Source organism: Microtus pennsylvanicus, chromosome 4 (assembly GCF_037038515.1).
Source record: "Microtus pennsylvanicus isolate mMicPen1 chromosome 4, mMicPen1.hap1, whole genome shotgun sequence".
NCBI lineage: Eukaryota > Metazoa > Chordata > Mammalia > Rodentia > Cricetidae > Microtus > Microtus pennsylvanicus.
Window position 1 is genome coordinate 88,674,993 of NC_134582.1, and position 25,218 is coordinate 88,700,210.

The 25,218-nt window shown below is 41.6% G+C and overlaps 1 protein-coding gene across 1 annotated transcript in view; it reads left to right on the plus strand.

Annotated features, from left to right (window-relative positions):
* The first annotated feature begins 1,436 nt into the window (after nt 1–1,436).
* Ranbp9 (RAN binding protein 9) overlaps nt 1,437–25,218 on the plus strand; it is an 84,125-nt gene continuing 60,343 nt past the window's right edge. The window contains exons 1-2 of the mRNA XM_075969785.1: nt 1,437–2,079; nt 19,228–19,339. Coding sequence (XP_075825900.1) covers nt 1,569–2,079; nt 19,228–19,339 — 623 coding nt within the window. The 5' untranslated portion in view covers nt 1,437–1,568. The remainder of the gene's footprint in view (nt 2,080–19,227; nt 19,340–25,218) is intronic.

Here is a 25,218-nt window from a genome sequence, read left to right on the forward strand (position 1 = left end):
TTCCCTTGAACTCATTGCTATTTTATATAAATGAAAGTTTCAGTGTGCTTTACATGCAACGGTCTCATGTAAGTGTGCTGTGACTTGAATTCAGACCATAGCTTAGAGTTACGTGCTATTTTTTTTTAAATAAAAAACAATGGAGTGTCTAGTGTGGGTAACTTAAGATGGAAATCAGGCAGAATGACAGCAAGTTCTGGCCAGGCGCTATGGCAGTCTTCAATTAAATCACCATTGGCCCATGCTCTTCAAAAACAAAATAACTAGTTCTCCATTCAGCCCAACACTCCGTGCTTATATGGCCCAATGATTACCATCATCTCGGGAAGCAAACAGGATCCGTATCATGTAGCTGACATGATTTTGTGTGAAATCTGATTTTGGCCGCCTAAGGAAAGGGTAAGCTAAACAAAGGGAAGTGGTGAACGCAGAATAGTAACGCTATGCGGGGTCAGAGAGCGACACTTGGCAAATTGTGCCAAATGAGTTGACCAAGCACTCTCTACTGAGAATTGCGAAGTAGGAAGTCCCTTAAAAACAAAGCCCCAAACCCAACTCTGCTGACCCCAGTAAATAATGTTAAAACATGGGCATAATCTCTACTATCTAACAAAGAGGCCTAGGATGAGAATGAATAATCCTAGAAAATGTTTTGACGTCTCCAGGAGCCCTTCGTAAACGCACACGCAGTTCGCGTCCCTGCCCTTTGACGATCCGCTGGTCTTGACTGGTGTTCCTAACGTGCCTTTCCCTCCATCAAGTTCGCTCGGACTCCTCATAAACTAACCAATTAATTAATTAGTTAGAGAGTCACTATTTGAAGCGAGAGACTTCGCCTTCAGAAATGGTTTCTAGGGGCCCTTTTATTGACCCGCTAGCGTTCAGGCGTTAGGAACCCGGGGCTCAGCTCCCGGCGGCCCAGCGGAGCTCGATTGCTCTCGCCTGGGAGCGACGCGGGCTCCCCGCGGCTGAGGGGAGGGACGACAACACGACAAGATGTGCGGGCCGCCGACCCGCGGGGCGAGGGTCCTGCGGCCACCGGAGCCCCGTGCCCGCGCCTGCCAGCCCTAGGCCGCCGAGGAAGCCGTCCGCGCGCGCACCCGGCCCGCCCCTCGCGCTGCGGCCCGCCCCTTCGCCTGGCGCCGCCCGCGCGCAGCGTCTCGCGCCGCTCGCCCGCCCGCCCGCCGGGAAACAGCCGCGAGAGCAGCGGCCGTCGCGGCCGCCCGCACCCTTCGCAGCCTCCCCGCTTCACCGCGTCACCCCGGGCCGCGCGCCCACTCTCCCGCCAGCTCGTCCGCGTCCCTCGCCGTCTCATCCCGTCGCCCTCGGGCCACGCGCCCGTCAGCTCCGGGTTAACGCTCCGTCGCTCTCGCCTGCCTGCCCGCCCGCCCGCCCGCGGCCGGTCGCCTCAACCGCCGCGCTCCGCCGGGCCGCGCGGCCCGCCGCCTGCTTCCGGGGCGGGCGGACACTGGGCGCCTGGTGCCGGCGGCAGCAGCCACAGCGCCCCCGGGAAGCAGCAGGAAGAAGCAGGGACGAGTGGAGCCGCCGCAGACTGAGTCGCGGCCGGAATGTCCGGGCAGCCTCCGCCGCCACCGCCGCAACAGCAGCCGCCGCCGCCGCCGCCCGTCGCCGGGGCCCCGGGCTCTGGAGTCGCCCTACCCGCGCCCGCGGCCGCCAGCGCCGGCTCCTCTCCGGCCGGCTCGCCCGGCGGAGGTTTGGGGGCCGCGGCGGCCGCCCTGCTGCTCCATCCGCCGCCGCCGCCGCCCCCGGCCACCGCCGCGCCGCCGCCCCCCGCCTCGGCGGCCGCCCCCGCCAGCGCACCCCCCGGCCTGGCTGCGGGCCCCGGCTCGGCCTCAGGCATCCCGGTCCCGGGCCTGGCGGCGGGCAGCAGCGCCGCGGCCCCCTTCCCGCACGGCGACTCGGCCCTCAACGAGCAGGAGAAGGAACTGCAGCGGCGGCTGAAACGCCTCTATCCGGCCGTGGACGAGCAGGAGACGCCGTTGCCCCGGTCCTGGAGCCCGAAGGACAAGTTCAGCTATATCGGCCTCTCGCAGAACAACCTGCGGGTGCACTACAAAGGTACGGGGCGCGGGGTCCCGCGGAGAGATCCGACGGTGCGGGGCGAGGCTCTGGGCGAGGGAAGGTGAGAGTGGGTCCCCCAGGTGGGGAGGAGGTGGGATTCCTAGGCCGGGAGCTGGACGCTTGGAGGGGAATCCGGGATGACGGGACACCTCGTACCTTCCGATTTCCCCGAGATAAATCTACCGGCCGGAGTTGGGTTACATTGTTCTCCAGGTGGAGGGTCAGGCGGTCTCCTCTTACGCAGCGGGGGTGAGAGGCACGATTCCGAGGTACAGTTTCTAATTAAGGGAGCGCAGAGATACACAGGAAGGGGGAGGGAGGCGTGATCTGTGGCGGATTTGTCCCAAATTAGGCCAGAGATTGTCTAGGGGGACAAAAGGACAAGGGGCCCAAGTTGGCCATCATTGCACCTTATTGAAAGCAACCGGGAGGGTGAGAGGGAAACCTTAGGATTCGCTGTTTTCTTTGGGGAGCAGAAACCCGCCCCTCCGGGTGGGAAATGCCCTGTGTTTCCGGGTTGATGTTACATGAAGTTTTGTTGAAAACAAGGGTTTTCAAACATGTTATTTAGCATTCTGAAGAAAATTGGCTCCCATTTTGCACCTGCAGTTAGCAACCTAAGCACCTTCGGCTACTGCTCCCTCCCATCCCCACTTTTCCTTGGTTAAAACAAAGCTTCAAGCAAATTGGTTGTATAGGAAATTGTAAATGGCAGTAGGGGTTTTTTGAATTGTAGCTCAGATTGATGGCATGCGTCTAGTTTACTTGCGTGAAAGGGGTAAAAATAAATGCAGTGGTGTCAGTTTGGAAGCACATTCTGTGTTTCAGGCCCTAAACCTAAAAGCAGGAGCTTTTACATTCCGAGCAGGTTCTTTTTGATTGGCTCTGAAGGAAGGGTCTTCGGATCTTAGTGACAAGCATGTAAAAGGATATAAACAACCTTGCGATAAGATTCGGGAAGCATTCAGAACTGGGGTTTGATAAGAATCTTAATAAATCTGCTACTATTTAATTGGCGAGGAGTATGGCAGCAGAAATCTGCTGAATGATTTGGCTGTAAAGACTACACAAAGATAGGCCTTGTTGAACATTCCTTTTTATTCTTGCCATAGGTCCAAAAAAGTGCTTACTATTTCGAACGTTATGTTCCTTGATCTAAGTGGCTGAAAATTTCAAAATACTGAAGGTTTTTTTTTTCCCTTTTAGTTAGGACATTTTGTTGATTTCTTCCTGGATTATTACTTAATTTTGTTTTTAAATTTGTGTGAACAGTGAGTGCTATGTTACGAAGTGTTTATTTCTGTTTTGGCTGCCAGAATGCTTTTGTTAGATTTGACAAAACTTTATCATTTTAAATTTGTGGTTTATGGTCAATAAAAAGCTTTTAAAAGCAGAGACTGTATGTAGGGGAGATTAGTGAACAAAGAATCATAGGTTTCCTGAGTCCTGGCAGGCACTGGCAATATTAGGTATGTTAAAAGAGAGCCTCAGTTTCTTCTGAGTGTTGTGGGAGTTGGGCTACATAGTCCCTAAGGAAATTTCCATGGTAGCTTAAGACTCACGATTATGGCTTTATTTAACATTATAACATGCCTTGATTAGTTGTATTTATTTCTTTCATGTAAAATTAATCATCTGGGCCAGAGACAAGTGTGTGTTTATGTGGTTGGGGTTTGACTATTATGGTACTGTTGTCGTAATTATTTTTTCCTGTTGGCCTTTTTATTACTTTCTGTTGTGTAACATGGAGATTCACTTTCTGGAAACATCTCTGTTTTATAAACATAAACCATTCATTCTGGAAGAGCAGATTTGTTGTTGTCATATTTTCTCCCTGTTTTTATCTCCTCTTTGTTTCTCATTTCCCCATGTTACAAAGACAGTGTCTCTTTTCTAAACCTTCAGCTAGTCTATTATTTTAAAGTCTGTATGTTTTCTTTTGTTACTATTTTTCCTGTGTGTCTTTTGAGAGGAAACCAAGTATTCTGGGCAACTTTGACTTAGTAGCAAAAAGGAAGTGTTGTAGGTAGTGAATAATAAAACTTAAAAGTCACATAAGTATAGATGTGTTATGTAATGTATCCTTGTACTGCTTTGATTTTTTTAAAATACAAAATTGTTATTCTATTGGCATTTTTTTCTGTATTACAGAATTTTAAAAGATTAATCATACTTGTTTTCCAAGAATGATGATCTTGATTTCTTTTTCTCTGAACAAATGTTTTCTAAGTCGGAATTGCTGATTATGGAAATAGTTTCTTTAGTGACCTAAAGATCCCATGTCAATAATGACTGATATCTAGATAAAATGAATTGAGTTGCAGAAGAGTCCCCGTGTGTGTAGAATAGTGTATGTTTTTTCTTCGTGTGTGGGGTGGGGGTGGGGGTGGGGGTGGGGGGTGGGGTGCTCGGGTGCTCCATGGTGCACGTGTGGATCTCACAGGACAAGTTTTAGGAGTAGGTTCTCTATTTCCACCATGTGGGTTTTAGGTTCCTGTCAATCAGACTTGTTGGCAGGAGTCTTTACCCACTGAGCCACCTTGCTGGCTTTATATGAAATTTTTTGAGGCTTTTTACTTAACAATCACACATTTGTTATCGAGATGATCCTCTTATTTCAAAAATTGTTGATATTGACTGATTTTTAAGGTGACAGGTTTAGATGTAATTATAACTTTATTTTTAATAATTATTAAAGAAACATTTAATGAAAATTGGGTTCAGATAGCATGTGCGCTATCTCTATCAGGATGCTTTACAGAGACAAGTAGATCTGGAAAGTGGGAGCACCTGAAGGTTAGATTTTTTTCAGTCACAAGTCAGGATTAAAAATTAATTTTCTGGGGCTGAAGAGATGGCTCAGCTGTTAAGAGCACTTGTTGAGCTTGCAGTGGACTTGGATTCAATTCCTAGCACCCACATGGTGGCTCATAACCATCCATAAGTAACTACAGTTCCAAGGAATCTGATGCCCTCTTCTTACCTTTTTGGGCATCAGGAACACATACATGCATGCCGGCAAAACACTTTTACATATAAAGTAAAATAAATTTTTAAAAATTTAAAGAAAATTTAAAAGTTTTTGCTGACTCCAAATTTTGTGATCTTTGTTTTATTCTTATGACTTCATTCCATTTGTGTGAGCATAATTTCACATTTCTAAGACAGCTGTGCTCAAAGGCACTTCCCTCTGGAGGGAAAGGTAGCGGAAATGCAATCATGCTTCAGAAAAGTTGGGACTCCTTGATACTCCTAATTTAAAATGCTTCATACAGACGCCAGAGAACTGAAACTTGAATTTGAGGAAGTGATGGAATAGTGAATTGTACCTTTTAATTGAAGCAGCTTTCAAATCTCTAGATACTGTTTTTATGTGTGTAGGGTGTGGGGGTAGGGAGGTATGTATGCCTGAATGCATTTCCCTTGGTGTCCAGAATAGGGCATTGGATCCCCTGGAGTTGGAGTGAGTTACTGGTAGTTGTGAGCCACCTGGTGTGGGTGCTAGGAACCAAACTTGGGTCCTAGGAAAGCATGAGATTCTCTTGAATTGCTGAACCAAGTCCCTGAAGTTATTAATTTTTATATAATTGCTTATAATTTTTGTATTTTTATTTTTTTATTTATGTGTGTGCATGCAGGCTTGTGTGTGATTGTGTGTTGTGGGCATGTACTTGTGAAGGTCTGAGGACAACTTCCAAAGTTTGTTCTCTTTCTATTTTGTGGGAGCTGAGGGATTGAATTTAGATTGTGAGCAGCACTCCTGTTCACTGAGCCGTCTTGCTGACTTGTTTTCCTTAAATCTGAACAAATATTTTAACAAATGTTTGCTTAAAAGGACAAGGGCCTATTAAGGATTATAGGGGTGCTGAGAAGATGGTAAAGTGCTTGCTATATAAGCATGAGAACCAGAGTTCAGATACCTACCGCTCCTGAGAAAGCGGGGCCTATCATTGTATTTCTGAAACTCCTGGGGTGTGTGTAGGGGGAATATGGACACAGGTGTATCTTGGGGACTTATTAATCAGAGAACAGTCAGTTCCAGGATCAGTGGGAGATCATAAAATAAGAGTAAAAAGTGATTAAGGAAGGTAACTGTCATTCTCACAGGGCGATTTAAGAGATCTTTAAATCAAAGAATTTTACTGGGCATGGTGGTAAACTCTTATAATCTCAGAATATGTGAGAGATAGAGGTAGGAGTTCTAGGCCAACCCAACCTTCATAGCAAGATATTGTATTAAAACAAAATATCAAAGAATTAAAAACGAACTGAGTTTTCCCTGGGAATCTCTTTGCTAAGGTTTTGATAAATTGGCTGTGGTTGAATTTAATAATTATACTCAGAAAAAACTAGATAGCAGTAATGATAATTGAGCAGTTGCCATGGGGCAGAAAATTGTGGTTTGTGTGCATACCTTGTTTACTCATTCATTCTTTCATTTAAGCTTTCATTTCATTTCTACATGTTTACTTGGCACTGGTTTCTGGGCTTAAAGATGACTAAAATACTGTCTTTGACCTCACAGAAAGAACATAAAATGGAGTAGTAAGGAAATGTTAGAGGATACTGTGGAAGACAGGAGCATCTAACTTAGACTGACCCTGGGAAGGGGTGCAGTGATTCTCAACCTTCCTAATGCTGTGACCCTTCAATATAAGTCTTCATGTTGTGTGTGTGGGGGTCCATCAAGCATAAACTTATTTCATTGCTACTTCATAACTGTAACTGTGCTACTGTTAAGAATCATAATGTAAAAATCTGATACGCAGGATCTCTGACAAGAGACCTCTGTGAAAGGGTCATTCGAACCTCTGAGGTTGAAAAACCACTGAATTCGAGATTCAGTCATGAGTAGTTTCTTCGAGAAGTTAAGCTCAGTGGTAAAACTTAAAAGATGAGAGCAAAGGCTTAGAGACCTTATTCTGTGGGCGCTGGAGAATCGTCAGGTTTTAAACAGAAAGTGCCTGGGTCACATTGTTATTTTGTCAGACCTCACAGCTGATTGAAATATAGATCCAAATGTATAAGACAAAAAATTCAGTTTCTTTAGGAAACTGTTGCTTTAATGTCTTGATCAGTGGAAGGGGCAGAGAAGACATATATATATATATATATATATATATATATATATATATATATATATATATACACACACACACACACATGTATATAATGAGAGTTTAAAGGTAATAGAGATAGGAGGAATAATGGAGAAATCAAGGATAATGGAGAAAACCAAGGCCTAAGTCCTTGCTCTCATTTTTTTCTAGCTCTGTTGAGATCTTAAAGTAAACCTTGAGTTAAATAGATTGGAAGATGTTAGTGCTATCTCACAATATCTTTGGGGTAGGTGAAAATTTGTTTGTTTCTGAAACAGGAGCTTCCTATGTAGACCAGGCTGGCCTGGAACTCACAGAGATCCACCTGCCTCTCATCCTTCTGAATACTGGGATTAAAGGTGTATGCCACCATACTAGGTTCCAGAAGTGGGAACTTGAATCTGAGATCTTAATGGAAACCAGGAGATGCTGAAAAGGGGAAAAAGCCCTAAAGAGGAGCAGACTCAAGGGTCTTTTTAGTGATCTCAGCAGTGGAAATCCACTGTAGTTGAGACCCAACTACAGCTGCAGATTTTGGATCTCCCCCATGGCCGGTTTATCTTTCCTTCCCCATTTGAAGTCCTGGGGCCCTATGGTGTCTGCTGAGCTAATTCTTAGTTTATTGGATAGAGCTTTTCACAGGCTATTGCTACATGAGCTGGTAGTCTTCAGATGGGGTGCTGGTTAGTTACCAGATGAGAAAGATTAGTTACCTTTCTCATTACTGTGACAAAATAACTGGCAGAAGTCCCATGGGGTAGGATTGACTTATTCTGTCCACTCTTGAGAGGGGAGGCAGTCCTCTACAGTGGGGAAGGCCAAGTGTGGAGGGCTATTGCTTACATCACTATGGATCGGGAAGTAGACTGCAGTTAGACTGAAGGAGAGCTGGGATGGCCTCTGTTCTGCCCCCAGCCACTCACTTTTTCCAGCTCAGTGGATGCCACCTCTTAAAGGTTCCACAGCTTTCCCAGATTGCTATAACAGTTGGGAGCCAATTTCAAACATATGTGCCTGTGAGGGACAGTGCCACTCAAACCCCTCACAGCTGTGTTGAGTTAGTTTGGATTGAGAGTAATTACAAAATGCAAGCTGAAGTAGCAACAGCATAGTCTGGGTCCTGTCTTCAAGGAAGGGTGCGTAAGTCACCTGAAGCTTGGGAAGAGAGAGGGCTCTCTGTTAGGACTATTTAAGGGCTCATCTTGAGGTGGTAGTTGAAACTGAAAGTGTTGGAGTGTATGGAGTGAGAAAACCATGGCAGAGGCAGAACATGTACTGCATCCATCATTAAAAGGCAGGTGGGGGCCCAGGGAGAAACCATTCATTTCCAGGAACCTGAGTGGAAGGAGAGTACTGTCACAGGACCTGAGCAGGGGGAATGAGAAAGGTGGAAAAGGCCCTAGTGTGTGTATAGTGTAGTGTGTATGGAATAGGCCTGGACCATTTATTACTGAATTTGGAATAAGATCATTGTAGCCTTTGAGAGAGCGTTTTGGGTTTCATGATAAGAACAAAACCCAGGTGGCAGGGATTGAAACAATATGTGTGGAAGGGTCCAAGTAGAGAGGATATGACACAGAGAGCACACTTGAGAAAATTAAGGGGAAAAAGATCTGGTTGTTTTTTTTTGTTTGTTTTTTATTATTATTGTTTTGTTTTTTAAACCCTGTAGCTTTGGAGTCTGTCCTGGAACTTGCTCTTGTAGATCAGGCTGGCCTCAAACTCACAGAGATCTGCCTGCCTCTGCCTCCTGAGTGCTGTCTGTTTTTAATGACTGGTAGTTGGTTACATTTTAGCTGAGGGCTAGATTCTGATATCAGGATAGATGAAAATCCCACATAATCAAGACTTCTTAAAATCTGAAAGATCTGTTCGGAACAGTTGTATCGTTTCCAAGTCAGTCTTCATTTAGTTTGTGGGTAAAGCTGAAGCATGAGACTATGATATTAATTCAAGGTTTGGTGTCTCAATAATTATAAAAATTTAATAAATAAAATTGATAGCAGCAAGGCCTTTTCTATTACTTTGAAATAAAAAAATTATTCACTACCAGCCTTGATACAATACTGACAATGGTTTTTAACACAGAGGTACAGAACTTTGTGAGAAAAGTGTATACATTTTAGGGATATTGTGCTCTTAAAGGTTGAGGTGAAATTAAAAAGAAAATGGCTGAAGGTATTTAGCTTGCAGACTGATGGGGTCAAAGCTGGGAGGAGCGTGCAAAGCACAGGTGGGTGACTGGTCCTAGAGAGGAGAAAACCTTCTGTTCCTCCAGTAGTAGTGGCATTCTTAAATTGGTGTGGACTTTGGAATAGCAGAAGGAGAGCTGACTATTACCACATCTAATGACCTCCCATTTTCTTCACAAAATAGGCTCCCTGAACTTACTCTGCCGTGAATGAAGAAGATGTAGATGAGCCTTTTTGAATAATTGGAACAGGTTGAATGGAGGGAGATTTCTGAACATGTCGTTAGTAGCCCTGGAAAAGGCCAGGTGGTATTCTGCGTTTGCAGTAGTGTTTGTTTGCCACCTGTTAGACGTCTCAGCAGAGGCTGACTGCTCGGGTGAACAGGGAAGGTGGACTGTGAGACCCATAAAAGGCCATGGCTGTAGCTTTCCTGGTTGGTGTGGTGGAAGGATAGTCTTAGGAAGAAAATCCAGGGTTTTTGAAGCCTTTGAAGAGATTCCCATGTAAGCTTGTCTTGGAAGAAGAGGAAGGAAAGGAAAGAAAAACCCCAAGGAAAGATTCAGAGAATTAGATAAAGTTTAGAAGTGAGGTCTTCAGAAAGTGTTGTATAAGAAGACAATAGGCTTTTCTGCTTCAGTGCCACAAATACATTGCTGAGAAAACCCTATTTTCCACTCAACTGTGCTTAAAAATAACAGGATCCCGGGAGTTTGGGGCTGGCATAGTCACTTAAGAGTGTGAGCTTTGGGGCTGGAGAGATGGCTCAGCGGTTAAGGGCATTGCCTGCTCTTCCAAAGGTCCTGAGTTCAATTCCCAGCAACCACATGGTGGCTCACAACCATCTGTAATGAGGTCTGGTGCCCTCTTCCAACCTGAAGGCATACATGTAGACATAATATTGTATATATAATAAATTAAAAAAAAAAGAGTGTGAGCTTTGGTAAGAGCCAGCAGAGTGCAGAGCAGCGGCTGTCACACTCAGTGATCTACAATCCTGGTTCAGTCCCTACAACATTTGTGCCATTGTAGCATGGGACAGACTCTGCAGGCTTAGATCCTGGGTCTTGGACTTCATTCTTCAAGGTGTAAGTGCTTGACACCTGGTTAATTGAAATGAAAAGCCTCTTAAAAAAAAAAAGCCTGCCGGTGTTCCGGTTGTTGGTGAGGATGCCTAATAACAGAAACCCAAGTTATTGTTAGTGTGTTGCGGGAGGTCCTTCCGCTCCTCCAGCTTATAGTCGCTGAGATACCAGCCCATTGGGGCATGGTCTCTCTCCCTTTAAAAAAGCGGCCACTTCCCTTCTCGCTCTCTTCGCTTCCTGCTCCGTTTCCAGAGACTAGACCCCTTCCTGATTGCACAGAGGGCTGTTGTCTGGGACGGTTATCTGTAAGTTTTTTCCCCTTTAAATAAATACCACCCTATTAATCATAATTTCAAACTGGTGTGGCATTGTTTGTGACTTACGCCTTCACCTGGCGCCTAACATGGGACTCGAACCCACGACCCTGAGATTAAGAGTCTCAAGCCCCGCGTTGGGCGCCAGGTGAAGGCGTAAGTCACAAACAATGCCACACCAGTTTGGAATTCTGATTAATAGGGTGGTATTTATTTAAAGGGGAAAAAACTTACAGATAACCGTCCCAGACAACAGCCCTCTGCGAAATCAGGAAGGAGTCTAGTCGCCTGAAACGGAGCAGGAAGCCAAGAGAGCGAGAAGGGAAGTGGCCGCTTTTTTAAAGGGAGAGAGACCACTCCCCAATGGGCTGGTATCTCAGTGGCTATAGGCTGGAGGAGCGGAAGGACCTCCCGCAACATTAGTGGGCAAATGCAAAATGATACAGCCACTTTGGAAATGGTTTGGCAGTTTCTGACAGAACCAAATAAATTTTTACCATATCAACTCATCTGAAACTTTAAACTTGCATGTGAACTAATTCTCTCCCTCCAAATTGAACATGATAGGCAAGACTACACTGAGCTCACCCCTTGCCCTGCCTTTAAATATTTGCAGCAAATTTATTCATGGTCTTTAAAACTGATAGCAACCAAAATATCTTAAAGTAATGGTGACAGGATCAAGACACGTAAGAAGTTTGTCATGGGATGTTATCAGTCACTAATGAAATGAGCTGTTAGTCCATATAGACATGCATGAGTTTGATTTACATATTCCTAAGAGAAAGCAACCTGTTTTAAAGGTCTAAGTAGGCCGGGCAGTGGTGGTGCATGCCTTTAATTCCAGCACTCAGGGAGGCAGAGGCAGGTGGATCCCTGTGAGTTTGAGGACAGCCAGAGGTACACAGAGAGACCCTGTCTCGAAAAAAACAAAAACAAAAAACAAGTGAACAAAAAAAATATAAGGTCTAAGTAGAAAGGGCAAAACTGTAGAGACAGTTAAAAAAGACTGATTGTCCAAGGAATGAGGTCAAATAGATAAAGCATGGAGGGTATTTTTAGGACAATGAAAATACCTTGTGTGTTACTATATAGTTGTGGATACATGGTCTTAGGCAAACCATAGAACTTTGTAATACCAAAAACTAGTGAACTCAAGTTAAAAACTCATTTAGGAGACAGCTAAAATCCCAGTGTAGAATGTAGAATGTGATTCATTTTTTTTTTAAAGTAGAATCTCAGTTCATGCTGGTGAGTAGTTGTTGATTTGCAAGCCTCCTCCTTCAGAACTCTGTAGCTGGGTGACAGGCCAGCACCACTGGGCCCAGTAGTCTGGGTCCTGTCCACCCTCTCTCATTTTCCTCTCCCTCCCTTCTTCTTTTCACTCACCTCTCTGCTGTTCTTTTTGATAGGGGAATGATTCTCAACCCATGGGGTTATGACCTCTGGGGTCAAACAACCCTTTCGGGGTCACATATCAGATGTCTTGCATATCAGATATTTGCATTGTGATTCTTAACAGTAGCATAATTGCAGTTATGAAGTAACAATGAAAATTAATTTTATGCTTGGGCGTTACCACAGCATGAGAAACTGTGTTAAAAAAGGGTTACAACATTAGAAAGGTGGAGAACCACTGTGACAGGATCTCACATAGTAGCCCAGGCTGGCCTTGAGCTCACTTTGTGTAGCTGAAAACAACTTTGAACTCGTGATTTTCTTTATCTTCCAAGTGCTGGGATTATAGATGTTTACCACCACACCCACCTTGATAAAATAATCTTAACTGGGTACCACGCGTTTGAAATAACCTCAGGGAAGAGGGGAAAGTGTTGACCTCGGTGACTTTGCAAACTAATGAAGACTAAGTAAAGGCAAAGTAAACTGTATACTGGACTCAAGCTGATAAAAGTCACATCCTGTGTGACTGTGGTCTAATTTTCTCATGTTAATTGTCATACTGTTATCTTCTCATGCTGCTCTACGCGCGTGCTGGATGTGAGATGCACGAGTCTGCACTCACAGAGGGAACCTTAGTGGCCTTACATTGTTGTCCTGATGGTTTTGTGCACTGTACATACTTCTGTAGGAATCTTAGCTCTTTCTACTCAGGGCCTTTGCATATTGCTAAACTTTTAAAATTTATCAGTGTATTGAAAAAAATAACTGTGCTATAGACCAAATGGTGTTTTTATTATGCTAACACCATTCCCATATTTAAGTGCAAGTGAGCCAATTTGTATTTAAGGAATGTATTTTGTTGTAGTAGAACAGTACTGGTTAGAATTTAATATTTCTGAGGTGGTATAGTTGTAGGTGCCAGGGTCTAGAATGTGGGTCCAGGAGGGAGTAGGAAGCCCATGATAATCACAGATAAATGCTAGTATGTTAGCATCATATAGGAAAGAGGCATGTTATTGGGAGTGTGTGTAAAAACGAGGTTAGACCAAGTCAGAGAAGTTAGCTGGTGTTTGAGGCAGAAAAGATAGAGCTCATATCTAAAGAGTGAGGAAGAACTGGGCAGCCTAAAAGAAGACAAACTTTCCCTCACAGTTAGTGTCCAGATAAACTAGCTGTGTGACTAGAACAGGGCTAACAAGGCTGAGCAGTAAAAGAGGTGATGATGTATCCAGATGGCAAAGCTAACAAGGTTTGTAGCAAGTGTGTCTTATAAGCTAATGGGGGAGGCTTTGCGGGGAGTTTTTCAGTAGTATCTCTTAAGGGACCTACTATTTCCAGAAAGGTATTAGTTGGCTGGCTGCTTGTTGGAGAGTAGATGGGTGTGGCTTTATTCAACTTTCCATTTCAGTTAAATGGAATCATTAGATTGTTAGAATACAATCTAACAAGAGCTAATCTTGCTGACTTTAAAACTTCTAAGTAATATATCAGTTTTCTTCTAGAGTTATAAATGTCTCGTTAACATTGAGGACTTTGAACTTACAAAGATTTAAATTTAGCAGGGTATATTGACATATGCCTTTAATCCCAGCACTTGAGGCAGAGGCAGGCAGATCTCTGAGTTTGTGTCTACATAGTGAGGTCCAAAACAGATAGCTGGAGCTACATAGTGAGAACCTGTCACACACACACACCCCCAAAATAACCCAGTTTTAAAGTTTGGGGGATCAGCACAAATGCTCAGTAGATAAAAGCACTTGCCAAGAAGCCTGAAGACCTGAGTGTGATTGTAACTGGAGGTTTCTCTCCCGCTCACCAGTTCCTGAATAACCACTCTGAGGCTTAATATTAATTACAAACTGTTTGACCTATTAACTCAAGCTTATTATTAACTAGCTCTTACGACTTAACCCATTACTATTATTCCATATTTTACCAAGAGGCTCGTGACTTGTTACCTCACATCTTGCTTCTCCGGTGGCTACCTGTGTCTCTCTTTTTCCCTTTATATTTGCTTGGATTTCCTGCCTAGCTATATTCTCCCTTGCCACAGGCTAAAGCAGCTTCTTTATTAATGATAATAAAACATAATCATAGCATACAGAGGGGCATCCCACATAACTTGATCCCTGGAACTTACTCAAAAGCGGAAGGAAAGAACATACTCTGCAAAGTTGTCCTCTGATCCTCCATAGGTGCCCTGTGACTCTTCTGTATCCATATACGTGACATGCCCGTCCCTAAACATTTTTTAAGAAGATTGAAAGAAATCTTTTAAAGTGAGACTCATGAATCTGTACTCCTATAAAGAGTGAGGGATGCCTGTGGTCCTCATCTCTATCTCATCCCCCAGCAGGTATTGAATTTAGGACCTTCTTACATATGCTAGGCAGGCACTCTGTCACTGTCTCCCCAGCCTCTTTTTACATTTTGTTTTGATCTAGGATCTCACCAGGTAGACCAGGTTGACCTGGAATTCATTTTCTAGCCTGTGCAGACACTGAATGGAAATCCTCCTGCTTCAGTGGAATGATAAACTTGTGCTACTGGCCTTGGCTCCACCCACCCCCTCTTTTCTTTCTTAAAACTATAGACTTTAAAATAATAATAATCTTACATTTGATGAGCATAGCTAGAGGTAGGCCCTATGCATATGATATTACCAGCCTTGTCTAAGAGATGGTACTTTTTTTAAAAGAAATTTATTTATGCTTTCTTTGTTTATCTCTTTATTTTCTATGCTGGGAATTGATACTAGGCCCTTGAGTATGCCAGGCATGTGCTCTATAAGCTGAGACACCCCAACACCTCCTGCATTTTATTTGTTTTAGTGGAACTGGGGATTGCCTAGGGCAGTGGCTTTCAACCCCTTTTTGATTGAACCTTTCACAGGGCTTGCACATCAGATAACTTGTGTATTAGATATTTGCATTATGATTTATAACTGTAGCCAATTACAGTATGAAGTAACAATGAAATAATTTTGTGATTTTGGGTCACCCCAATATGAGGAACTGTATTAAAGGGTCACAGCATTAGGAAGGTTGAGAACCACTGGCCTAGGCAAATGTTCCACCACTGAACTATACTCCCAAACCCCTGTAACTTTTAAATTTAATAATGAAACAAATGCTTTTAATTTTCACATTTACAGAACTTTTCTATAGTGTTTTAGAAAAGCATAATAAACAAAGGCTATTTAACGATTTAAGATTGTGAAGAACTTATAGATATTTTAAATAATGAGAACATATATGAGATTTTAGTCTGCATGGATTTAATATAAATCTACCAATTTGGAACAAATCATATCATCTCTATAAAAGTTTAATTTTAAAAAAGGTGTTAGAAAATACCTGTTACAAATGTTGAATGAGAAAGTTGCATACAAACGCTTCTGTCACTGCTAAAAGTTGTGTGCCTTTCAGTATTGGTTCTCGTTTTTAGTCTGCCTTGATGTAGGAAGAATAGATAAGGATAAATGTGGAGTGATTCCCAGAATTCTCGGTGTCCTTAAATCTTTCATGTGGGGTCAGAGCTCTTGCTTGATCAAGCTTCTTGAATTTAAATTGCAGCACATATCCTGGCTTGGAATTCTCAGTAACCAGTAAGGTTCTAAAATGGACATGGTTTATTTCACTTTGTGTCCTTAGTTGTGAAATGAGGCTACCTAGTATTTCCTTCTTTGGATTGCTTTGAATATTGAATGAGTTACTAAAAACAGTTCACTCAAAACAGTGCTTTTCCTATAGTACTGGATTATTTCTTAAATCTATCTTGAAATTACTCCTAGAAGCTGTGGCTACCACCAGAAATTTTATTATTCATTGTTAGTATAAACTTTTTGGTAAATTAAAATAAGCTTAAGTCACTGCCAAAATTTACTATTTATTTAAAAAAACCCAACAATAAGATAATTGATTTAGAATTCCAGTCAGAGTCTTCATACTCCCACTAACCTGCTTTTTATCCAACTAATCTCCCTTTTATCACCACCATGCATGCGTGTGCTTGTGTGTGCTTGTGTGTGTGTGTGTATTTAACACAGTGAGTTTCATTAGAGTTGCTTACAGAGCTTGGATGATGGGTGATTTACAGGAACAAGAACAACTTATTAGTAGCTACACCACTGAAGAAAGTGTTTCTCACCTAATAACCTGTAGGTCCTTCACAGTGTTGACAGATCCAAGCTTGTGCAGATAATCTTGTCAGCTGAGAATGCAAGCATTGTCTGTGCCATGCTTGGAAGACAGCATTCCACAACACTCCATCCTCTAGCTCTGAACATTTTCTCCATATCTCTTTTGTGATGTCCCCTGAGTCTCGGAGAGGGTACTGTAGATGCTCATTTAGGATTGAGTATTGTGTGGTCACTTATTCTCCACACTTGCACCAGTAACTGCTACCCACTGTGGAAAGAAGCTCTGACCAAAGCTGACAGCAGCACTAGTTTATGGGCTAGACATAAATGTTTAGAAGACAGGCACATCATGGTCCATTTAGCAAAACAATAGTAGTAGCTTCTTCACTAAAGCCTGTGACCTCAGCTATGGGCTTTTTTTGTTCAGGTTTATAGAACTAAATGTGAACTGACCCCAAATTGAAGCAAAAAGTGGTTGATCATGCCTTTAGTATTTATTGTGCCAGTAAACTTTACTGGTAGGTCAGTAGTGTATAGCATATAGTGTCCACAGTTGAATAAGACTGCTGATGACTTCTCCAGCAGCCCATGTAACACCTTTTGGCAGTATTTAACATTAGTTATCAGGGAGGAAGTTAGCTCAGCTTGGTTATGTACGTACTGTAACTAACCTTGTCTTTGGCAATAGGATCTTAGCCCTCTAGTTTTGGTGGGCAACTAAAAGCAAGGACAAATAGCCTGTATTATTATAGGGGCTATATAGACCTCCCTGGCCAACAGCTAGGAGAGATTTTATACACTTGTAATCTTAGCTTCAGGGATGCAGAGATTGGCATATCCCTGGCCTACCATTGTATCCTACGCTGTTGAATTCTAGGCTAGTGAGACTCTTTCTCAGCAAGGTTGGTAGCACCTTTGGAACAATACCTGAGGTGATCTCTGGCTTCTATGAGATCACATGTCTCACACATGGACACCACCTACACACATAATCATGCGACTGTTTCTCACATTTTGCACTTTTTTTTTCTTGCTGCTCAGCGTACAGATGTTAGAATAAAATTGTTGGGCTGTGGAGGAAGAGGCTGCATTTTGCTGCTTCCGTTTTTTGTCTTCCTAGCTAACTTGTTAGCTCTCTGTGGTCATGGGGCTGAGTCTGTTGCCTTTATCAGAAGTTTCATGGTGGTCTGGTGAAATAAGTGCAAGTCTGATAAGCCGGGTTCAGTCCTTAGGACCCACAGTGGAAGGAGAGAACTGACTCCCGAGTGTTGTGCACATACATACTCCCCTCTTAATGTCTATCATACACGTGCACAGTAATAAGAAAATTTGTTTTCATGATAATAGAAAGGAAAAGGAGAGGCCCAACTTTGATCCCTGATGCACCACCACCTACCACCACCAGGGGAAGAAAGGAATCCATTCAATTCATTCTTTTGGGCCAGTGACCATGTACTAAGTTGGCATTGCAATTGTCAGTGTAACTTCTAAAATAAGGTGTATGTTAGTAATTTGGTAAACTGAATGCTGAGGTACATACCTCATTTGTGTGTATTGTATGTCATATGATAGAGTTTTTTACTTGAAAGCAGTGTTTCATTGTAGAGCAACCATTGGTGACTTTGGGATGGAAAACTCCACTGTCTGTGAAGGATGGTAAATGACAGTTTTGTACTGAGTGACATGTACCTACTTAGAACACTTGAGTAGTGATCGAGACTGTTTCTCAAGCAGTCCTTCTGAGGGTGGAGGAGGTTTGACTCACATTCTGAGATTTCTGATGGATGGACCGTTGCCAGCTTCTATCTATTTTCTTGTAGGTTTTTGTTTTTGTTTTTTAGTTAGGTGTATATGTATGTGTCTGTATGTAGGCGTCTGCATGTGAGTACATGTGTCCTCCAAGGACAAGCATGTGCTCTTCACTGCTGAGCTGATTTTTTTTTATTTGTTCATTTTGTTCACAGAGTAGCTTTCAGGATATTTAAATCGTGAGGAAGGAGTTAAGAATTGATAAAGTAAGGTGATTGTGAGTGATGGAGACCTGTGGGATTAGAGTAGAGAAATGGCAAGTTTAGAAAGTTTAAAACATTGCTGAACAGATGGTCCAGTATGTTAACAATAGCATTGTGTTATTTCATTTCTTACAGAACTGTACTTAATCAATAGACTATTCTTGAATGAGAATTGTGAGTTGGTGTTTTTTTTTCAGAAACGATGATAAGAACATATCAAATAATAGGATTCTAAGTTCTTTGTGAGATCTTTCTATTAATGTAGTTTATTTAAAACTATGCCATCATATAAATATCTCCAGTTTAAAAGTGGTCTGTTTTGCAGAAGAATGTATAGGATTGTTACAAATTAAATGAAGATTTAGATCTGATAAAATTAAGATCCTTTTACTATGTGATTCCAATCCAGAATAACTACCCAAAATACTGTAATCTGGGGACTGGAAAGATGACTTGGTAGTTCTTGCAGATGATTTGGGTTCAGTTCTGAGCACCCACATGGCAACCTCACAACAGCCTGTCCCTCTAGTTCTGAGGGATCCAACACTCTCTTCTGGCCTCTGGGCAGCAGGCACACAGGTGGTACACATACATAGTTGCAGGCAGACACATAAAGTAAAATAAACCTTTAAAAAAAAATTTCAAAACTTTAGTTTTCATTAAGGGTCACTGCCAGACTCAGTGTGTTCAGACTCTGAACTCTTACTTCACCTAGTGATAGTATGAAGGGGTCTTTGGCTGGTTTCTGCTGTTTTGCATATTGGATTCATTGTGATGATAAATGTTTCATTACCTCTTCAGTTACTTGAAATTAAGTTTCATTCAAGTGCCTTGTTTTCTTGAGCTGTTTAAGATTTTCACATGAAAATCTCATTTGCCACTTTCTGTCTTATTTTCCATGCAGGTCATGGTAAAACCCCCAAAGATGCAGCATCTGTTCGAGCCACGCATCCAATACCAGCAGCCTGTGGGATTTATTATTTTGAAGTAAAAATTGTCAGTAAGGGAAGAGATGGGTAAGTGTAAATTTTGGTGGGCATGACAATTTTTTTATTCCTGGGTAGTTATATTTGAAATGATTCATAAATGTTTATGATATAATTGGAAAATTGTACTCTTAAATCTTGGTTTTGGAAGAATAGACTCTAAATATCACAGTACAGCAAATTGGTTCTGGTTCTGGTTAAGTCCTAGTTGAACTAAAGCTTGAGTTCATGGTTTTTATCAGTCTTTTCTGGCAGTTCATTATGAAAACTGAGAGTTGAGGTTTAAGCTATAAAGTGACTAGTTTTTCCGAGTTCTGCCAAGAGGCTAGATCTAACTCATGGTGAACAAAAACAAAGCCAGTAAGTGACTTGCAGGTATTGTAAAGGGTGTGGTGTTTAGAATTTTAGGTGATACTTGGAAGATGGATGTTTGTGTTGTGTGTTCTTGATTAGAAAGCTTCCTAGGTGGTTAGTTTAATACGTGGTATGGAAACATCAGAGTGAAAATGCTGGTTGATTATGGAACCAGCTTTTGTTTATTGCTTTCAGTCTTAGAATTGATGTGTGTGATATGTGTGTACATCAGAACTACTTATGGGACTATTAAAATATAGTTTGGGCCTTAACTGGAATATTATTAGAATTCATAGAAGTAGAGCTTTGGTAAAGTGTAGGCATTTTGAGAAAAGTCCATGGGGAATTTTGGTACATATTCCTTCCTGTTTCTCTCAAGTCATACTATTTTCTGATACTTCATTGGGATATTAGAGAGTCCTTTAAGCAACCATAGAGTCATTCATCCAGCTGTCAAGATATTGGGCTCTTCCAGTAAGTAAGTTGACCTGTATTTGAATTCCTCTTGTTGGTTTACCTGTGTTTGATTAAAAAAGTGTCTAATACATTATTCTTCACTTTGCTGAATATGCTCAGTGCCACTGGTACTGAAAGTAGACAGGGAAAGCTTGAGCTTTAATGTCCTGTTTTGTCACCTGATCACACAGAACGTAAAACTAGAAATTCCCAAGAGAAAGCTTCTGAGAGAGACATTGGCCTAACTCTGTAGTTGTATGTTCGCCTTACTCGGCTACATAATGCTGGCATTGTCATGATGACTCCCAGGTATCTCTAGCTTTCATTCTGTGTAGTCCATCCATAAATGACCTTGGCCTTATATTTTCTTGGCTACAAGTACCTGGAACCTTTAGTCTAATGCTGTGTTTCATTTATTCCCCTGAACTCCAGTCAGATAGATATCATCTACTGAGTTGCTCCACAGTCATTAAATTTAGCCTCTCTGAAATGCTTTTCTCAAAACCAGTTGGGTCAGTGTTTTCACTGTTGGTGTAAACTTGAGGTTTTCCAATTTTTTTCTTGTCTCTACTGCATCTCCTGTAGTTGGATGGGTCTTGACAGTTTAGCTCTGGAGTTCCCCCGGGTGGTTGGTAATTGCCTCCCAGCTGCTCCATGTTTGTAATTGTTACCAGTGTCTTAAACCTGACTTGATTTTGTCTTTTCCTTAAGAAGCTAAAATAGGAAACTTTTTACCAGAGTTTATGATGTGATTGGATCCTGTGTAATTTTCATTCTTACCTGTTTGTAGCCAGGATTCCTCATCCTTCTTTTCCTCTTGTTTAAGATTGTATATGCTTTGCATATAGTAAATTTGGTCGCTTTTGGTGTAGAGTTCTGTGAGCTTTTGTAAATATGTTCAATCATAACCACTATAACTAGTGTGTAGAGTAGTTCCCTCACTCTCTGTCCCTTGGTAGATGACCCTTTCCCCCATCTCCAGCCTGGCAACCACTGATGGAGTTTCTGCCTATCCTTTGCCATTTCTAAAATGGCATATGATGAAATCATAATATTAAACCTTCTAACTCTGCAGTATTTGCTCTTCATAACTCTTAATGAATTCGAGATCCATCCTTGCTGCTGTATATTTTGGAGAACAGTCCTTATTGTTGAGGGTATGGAAGATTAAACCAGTATGCTAACCCAGTCCCCAACTGAAGGGTAGGTTTTCACAATGGTAAATATAACCATTTTTTCTGTAAATGCAACTTTTCTTTTCACTTGGATAAGTATCCAGGAATAAGATTGCTAAAATGTAGTTAAAACATATTTTTAGCCCTATAAGGAACTGTGAGATAATTTTTGCAAAGAAGCAGGCCTAATTTGCATTTTCACCAACAGTGTATGAGTATTCCTCTTGATCTGCCTCAGTGGCATGTTTTGTTGTGTTGTCAGAGTTTTAATTTTTTTGGCTATTTTTTCCACCTCTTTAAAAATTACCTTGGTAAAGTATACAAACCACTGTGACACTTTCTTAACAAAACCTGCCATAATTACTTTGTCCTTGTTTTCAGTGTTCTCATGGTTTCCACTGTTGTAATGGTGTTTGTTTTTTCAAATGAGAGCTTCTTAATTCTCATTGGCTCTTCCTCTATAAGGCAGTTTCTTGACACGTTCTGCTCATGTGAGCTTAGGTTTTTTTTAGTTCTTTATATCTGCCCTTTTCTTTCCCCCTAGTTAGCTTCCTGTTCCCTCTTCATATTTGCCATTTCAACAAATCAGTTTTTAAGGTCTAACTTCGGGATATCTTTTTTGTATGTGTGACTGTCTTTATCCCAGAATAATATTGTGTCCCCTTTACCTTTTTTTTATTTTTTTTATTTTTCGAGACAGGGTTTCTCTGTAGCTTTTTGGTTCCTGTCCTGGAACTAGCTCTTGTAGACCAGGCTGGCCTCGAACTCACAGAGATCCACCTGCCTCTGCCTCCAGAGTGCTGGGATTAAAGGCGTGCGCCACCACCGCCCGGCCCCCTTTACCTTTTGATCAGGCTAATGATGGAACATACACTCTTTCAATTGTCTGTGTACTACTGATTTAAGTGTAGGAATATTTCAAATCTTGAATTTAGATGAGTAATTAGTTTTTGTCTATTTCTGCCATTCTAAAATGGCATATAAATACTACTTAAGTAGCCTTTTAAGTGTGGCATCTTCAGCTTAACGTAGTGCATTTGAGATGCAGTTCTGCCGCAGCATATATTGGAGATGATGGCGTGGATGAGCAAACTAGTTCACTTACTCACTCCCCAGTTTCCTTGGAGAGAGGAGTGTCCATCTGTTTGTTTATTTCATTTTAAGTAGAATTTTCTTTAGACCATGTTTAAGAATAGAAAAGGTAAAATTATTTGAATCCAATATCTTAGCTTTCTAGAAAAATTGTCATTGATGAGTTTACTCATGAAATGGCAGGATTTAGTATGATTGCATCTCTGGACACTGAAAGCTAACAGGCAGGTGTGGTGTTAAAGTGTCGAGTGTGTGAAAATGCTGCACATTGTTTCTAGGTCTGGTGAGGAGAATTAGGAGCATGACTGTGGTGGGGATTTTTTTCTTCTGCCTAGAAAATAAGACTTGAAGGAAATTTGTTTTACTGTATGAAAGAATATAGTTTATTTTCTGAGTTAGCTTTTTATTTAAACTGAGTATATTTTTATTTTTTAAAGATTTATTTATTTATTTTTATTATGTATGCAACATTCTGCCTCCATGTATGCCCGCACGCCAGAAGAGGGCGCCAGATCTCATTACAGATGGTTGTGAGCCACCATGTGGTTGCTGGGAATTGAACTCAGGACCTCTGGAAGAGCAGCCTGTGCTCTTAACCAATGAGCCATCTCTCCAGCCCTGAGTATAATTTTATGTGTAGTCATAAAAATAAGTTTATAAGGACAAATTATCTGACCAGTAACCTGTGAATTTATTAATTTAAAAATAAAAACTGAACACATTTCATAACAAAAAATTAAATTGTGTTATGTACATGACCATATTTTTAGGAGACATATTAAGGGTATATCTTCACTTTGTGTTTTTAATATTGATCAAAGGCTGGTAAGAAATTTTTTAAAATCATTTTCTTTATGAATGTACTTTCAGCTTAGGAGTTTCATTCAAGTTTTTAAATTATACACGCCAATAGACATAGAAGTAGCAGAGAAAGTTAATTCAAACTGCGAGAGATAATATTTTATTTGAGAACTTTCAGTTATAATTTATTATGCGTATGATATTTTTAACTCTTCAAACAAAATATTGATACCACTGTTTGACAGTGATTCTGGAAGAATTGGCAGGTGTTTCAGTCTGTATTATATTCCTCAGTTTTCCTGCTGGTAATAGTATACTCTCAAAGTGTTCCTTTTATGCTTATTAACTTTATAAGCTATTTTTTTTATGAAGAATAGAAAGTGTCCTATCTAGCCTTGAGACTATCCAAAAACCAGAAGGACTGGGACTAAAGAGATGACTCAGCAGGGAAGAGCGTGTACTACCCTTGCAGAGGACCCCACCTCAGTCCTAGCTCCTGTATCAGACAGCTCACAACTGCCTTCTAACTCCAGTTCCATGGGTTTTAGCACCTTCTTCTGGCCTCCTCAGGCATTGACTCAAGTGCACAAACCCACATTTAGACACATTTACACTGATGTAAAAAAACAAAAACAAACTAGAAGGGCACCTCCTAGTTTCATTTTTTTTTTAAATCAACAACTGAATGCTTACAGAGGAAGGTGTAAGCAAAAAGAAAATAATGTAAACAAGCAATATGGCTATCAGCTTAACTGATGTCTGTTGGATACATTGCATGCTTAGAAGGTCAGTGAGCCTAAGCAGCATTATGGTTGTCTGGGGAGCTTTCTGACATGCACTAGAAGAAACTTAAGGAAACGTATCCAGGCTGGTATTTCGAAAGTACAGTGGGATAGGGCAGAGATCAGTCACTATGCAAAAAAGCCTCTAGATTAAGACGGTCTGTATTGAGTAAAGACTGAGATTATATATGGGGGAACTGAGGAGTAATTCTGGCTCAAGGAAACACATGTATTAAGGAAGTAGTATATGCTAGCCCTTTAATATAATTAAGAAATTGAGAGGCTTTGCTGTAGAAAAACATTCCACAAGGTGATAAATGACTAAGGTAGTCTTGGGTAGAGTATGAATTTGTGTGGTCTTTGGCAGAGGCTCTTATACCCTACTGGGATTTAGGGGGTTGTAATGGAAACAGACAGAAGAAAGAATGGACTTAAATATGAGAGAGCCTTGATGGCAGTTCTAAACTTTATAGTAATAGCGGATCATCTTTGTTTTTAATAGGAAAGTGAGAGAATATCCATATTCAGCAATACCAGCTGGGAACTAGGAATGAGTACCACATGTAATAATGGCAGTGTGCAGGGTAGCTAGAAAGAGTATGGCCAAGGAGTAGATTACAGTAGGGATGTTAAGGGAAGAAGGGGTTTATGTGTCAATTACCTAATATGTACCACAAACTTGGGTAATGTAGCAGCAGGCTGCTTGTTTGTCCTGGCTGCCCAGAACCGAAATAATCACAGAAACTGTATTAATTAAATTACTGCTTGGCCCATTAACCCTAGCTTCTTACTGGCTAACTCTTACATTTTAATTTAACTCGTCTCCATTAATCTATATATCACCACGTGGCTATGGCTTACCAGGTAAAGTTCTGACTCCACCTCCTTTCTCCCGGCATTTAGCTTAGGTTCTCTCCCCCCCCCCCCCATTGTTCCCCTATAGTTCTGCTATGGGCCCAAAGCAGTTCCTTTATTTATCAATGCTGATCACAGCACACAGAGGGAAATCCCACATCAGGGTAAGAATTAAGACTAACAAGGTTTTAGAAGGATAAAGACAAGAACCTGACTAGTACACCTTGCAAAATTTGAGAAGTGAACAGTGGTAGAGGTAGCTGGGGAGAGAGTAAGCATGATGACTCTGGGGTCTCTGGCTTAGAGAACTAAATAGATAGAGGTGTGATTAAACAATGTGAAAAATTAGGAGTGTGGATTATGACCTGGAATTGATTAGGCTTAAGCATTGCTA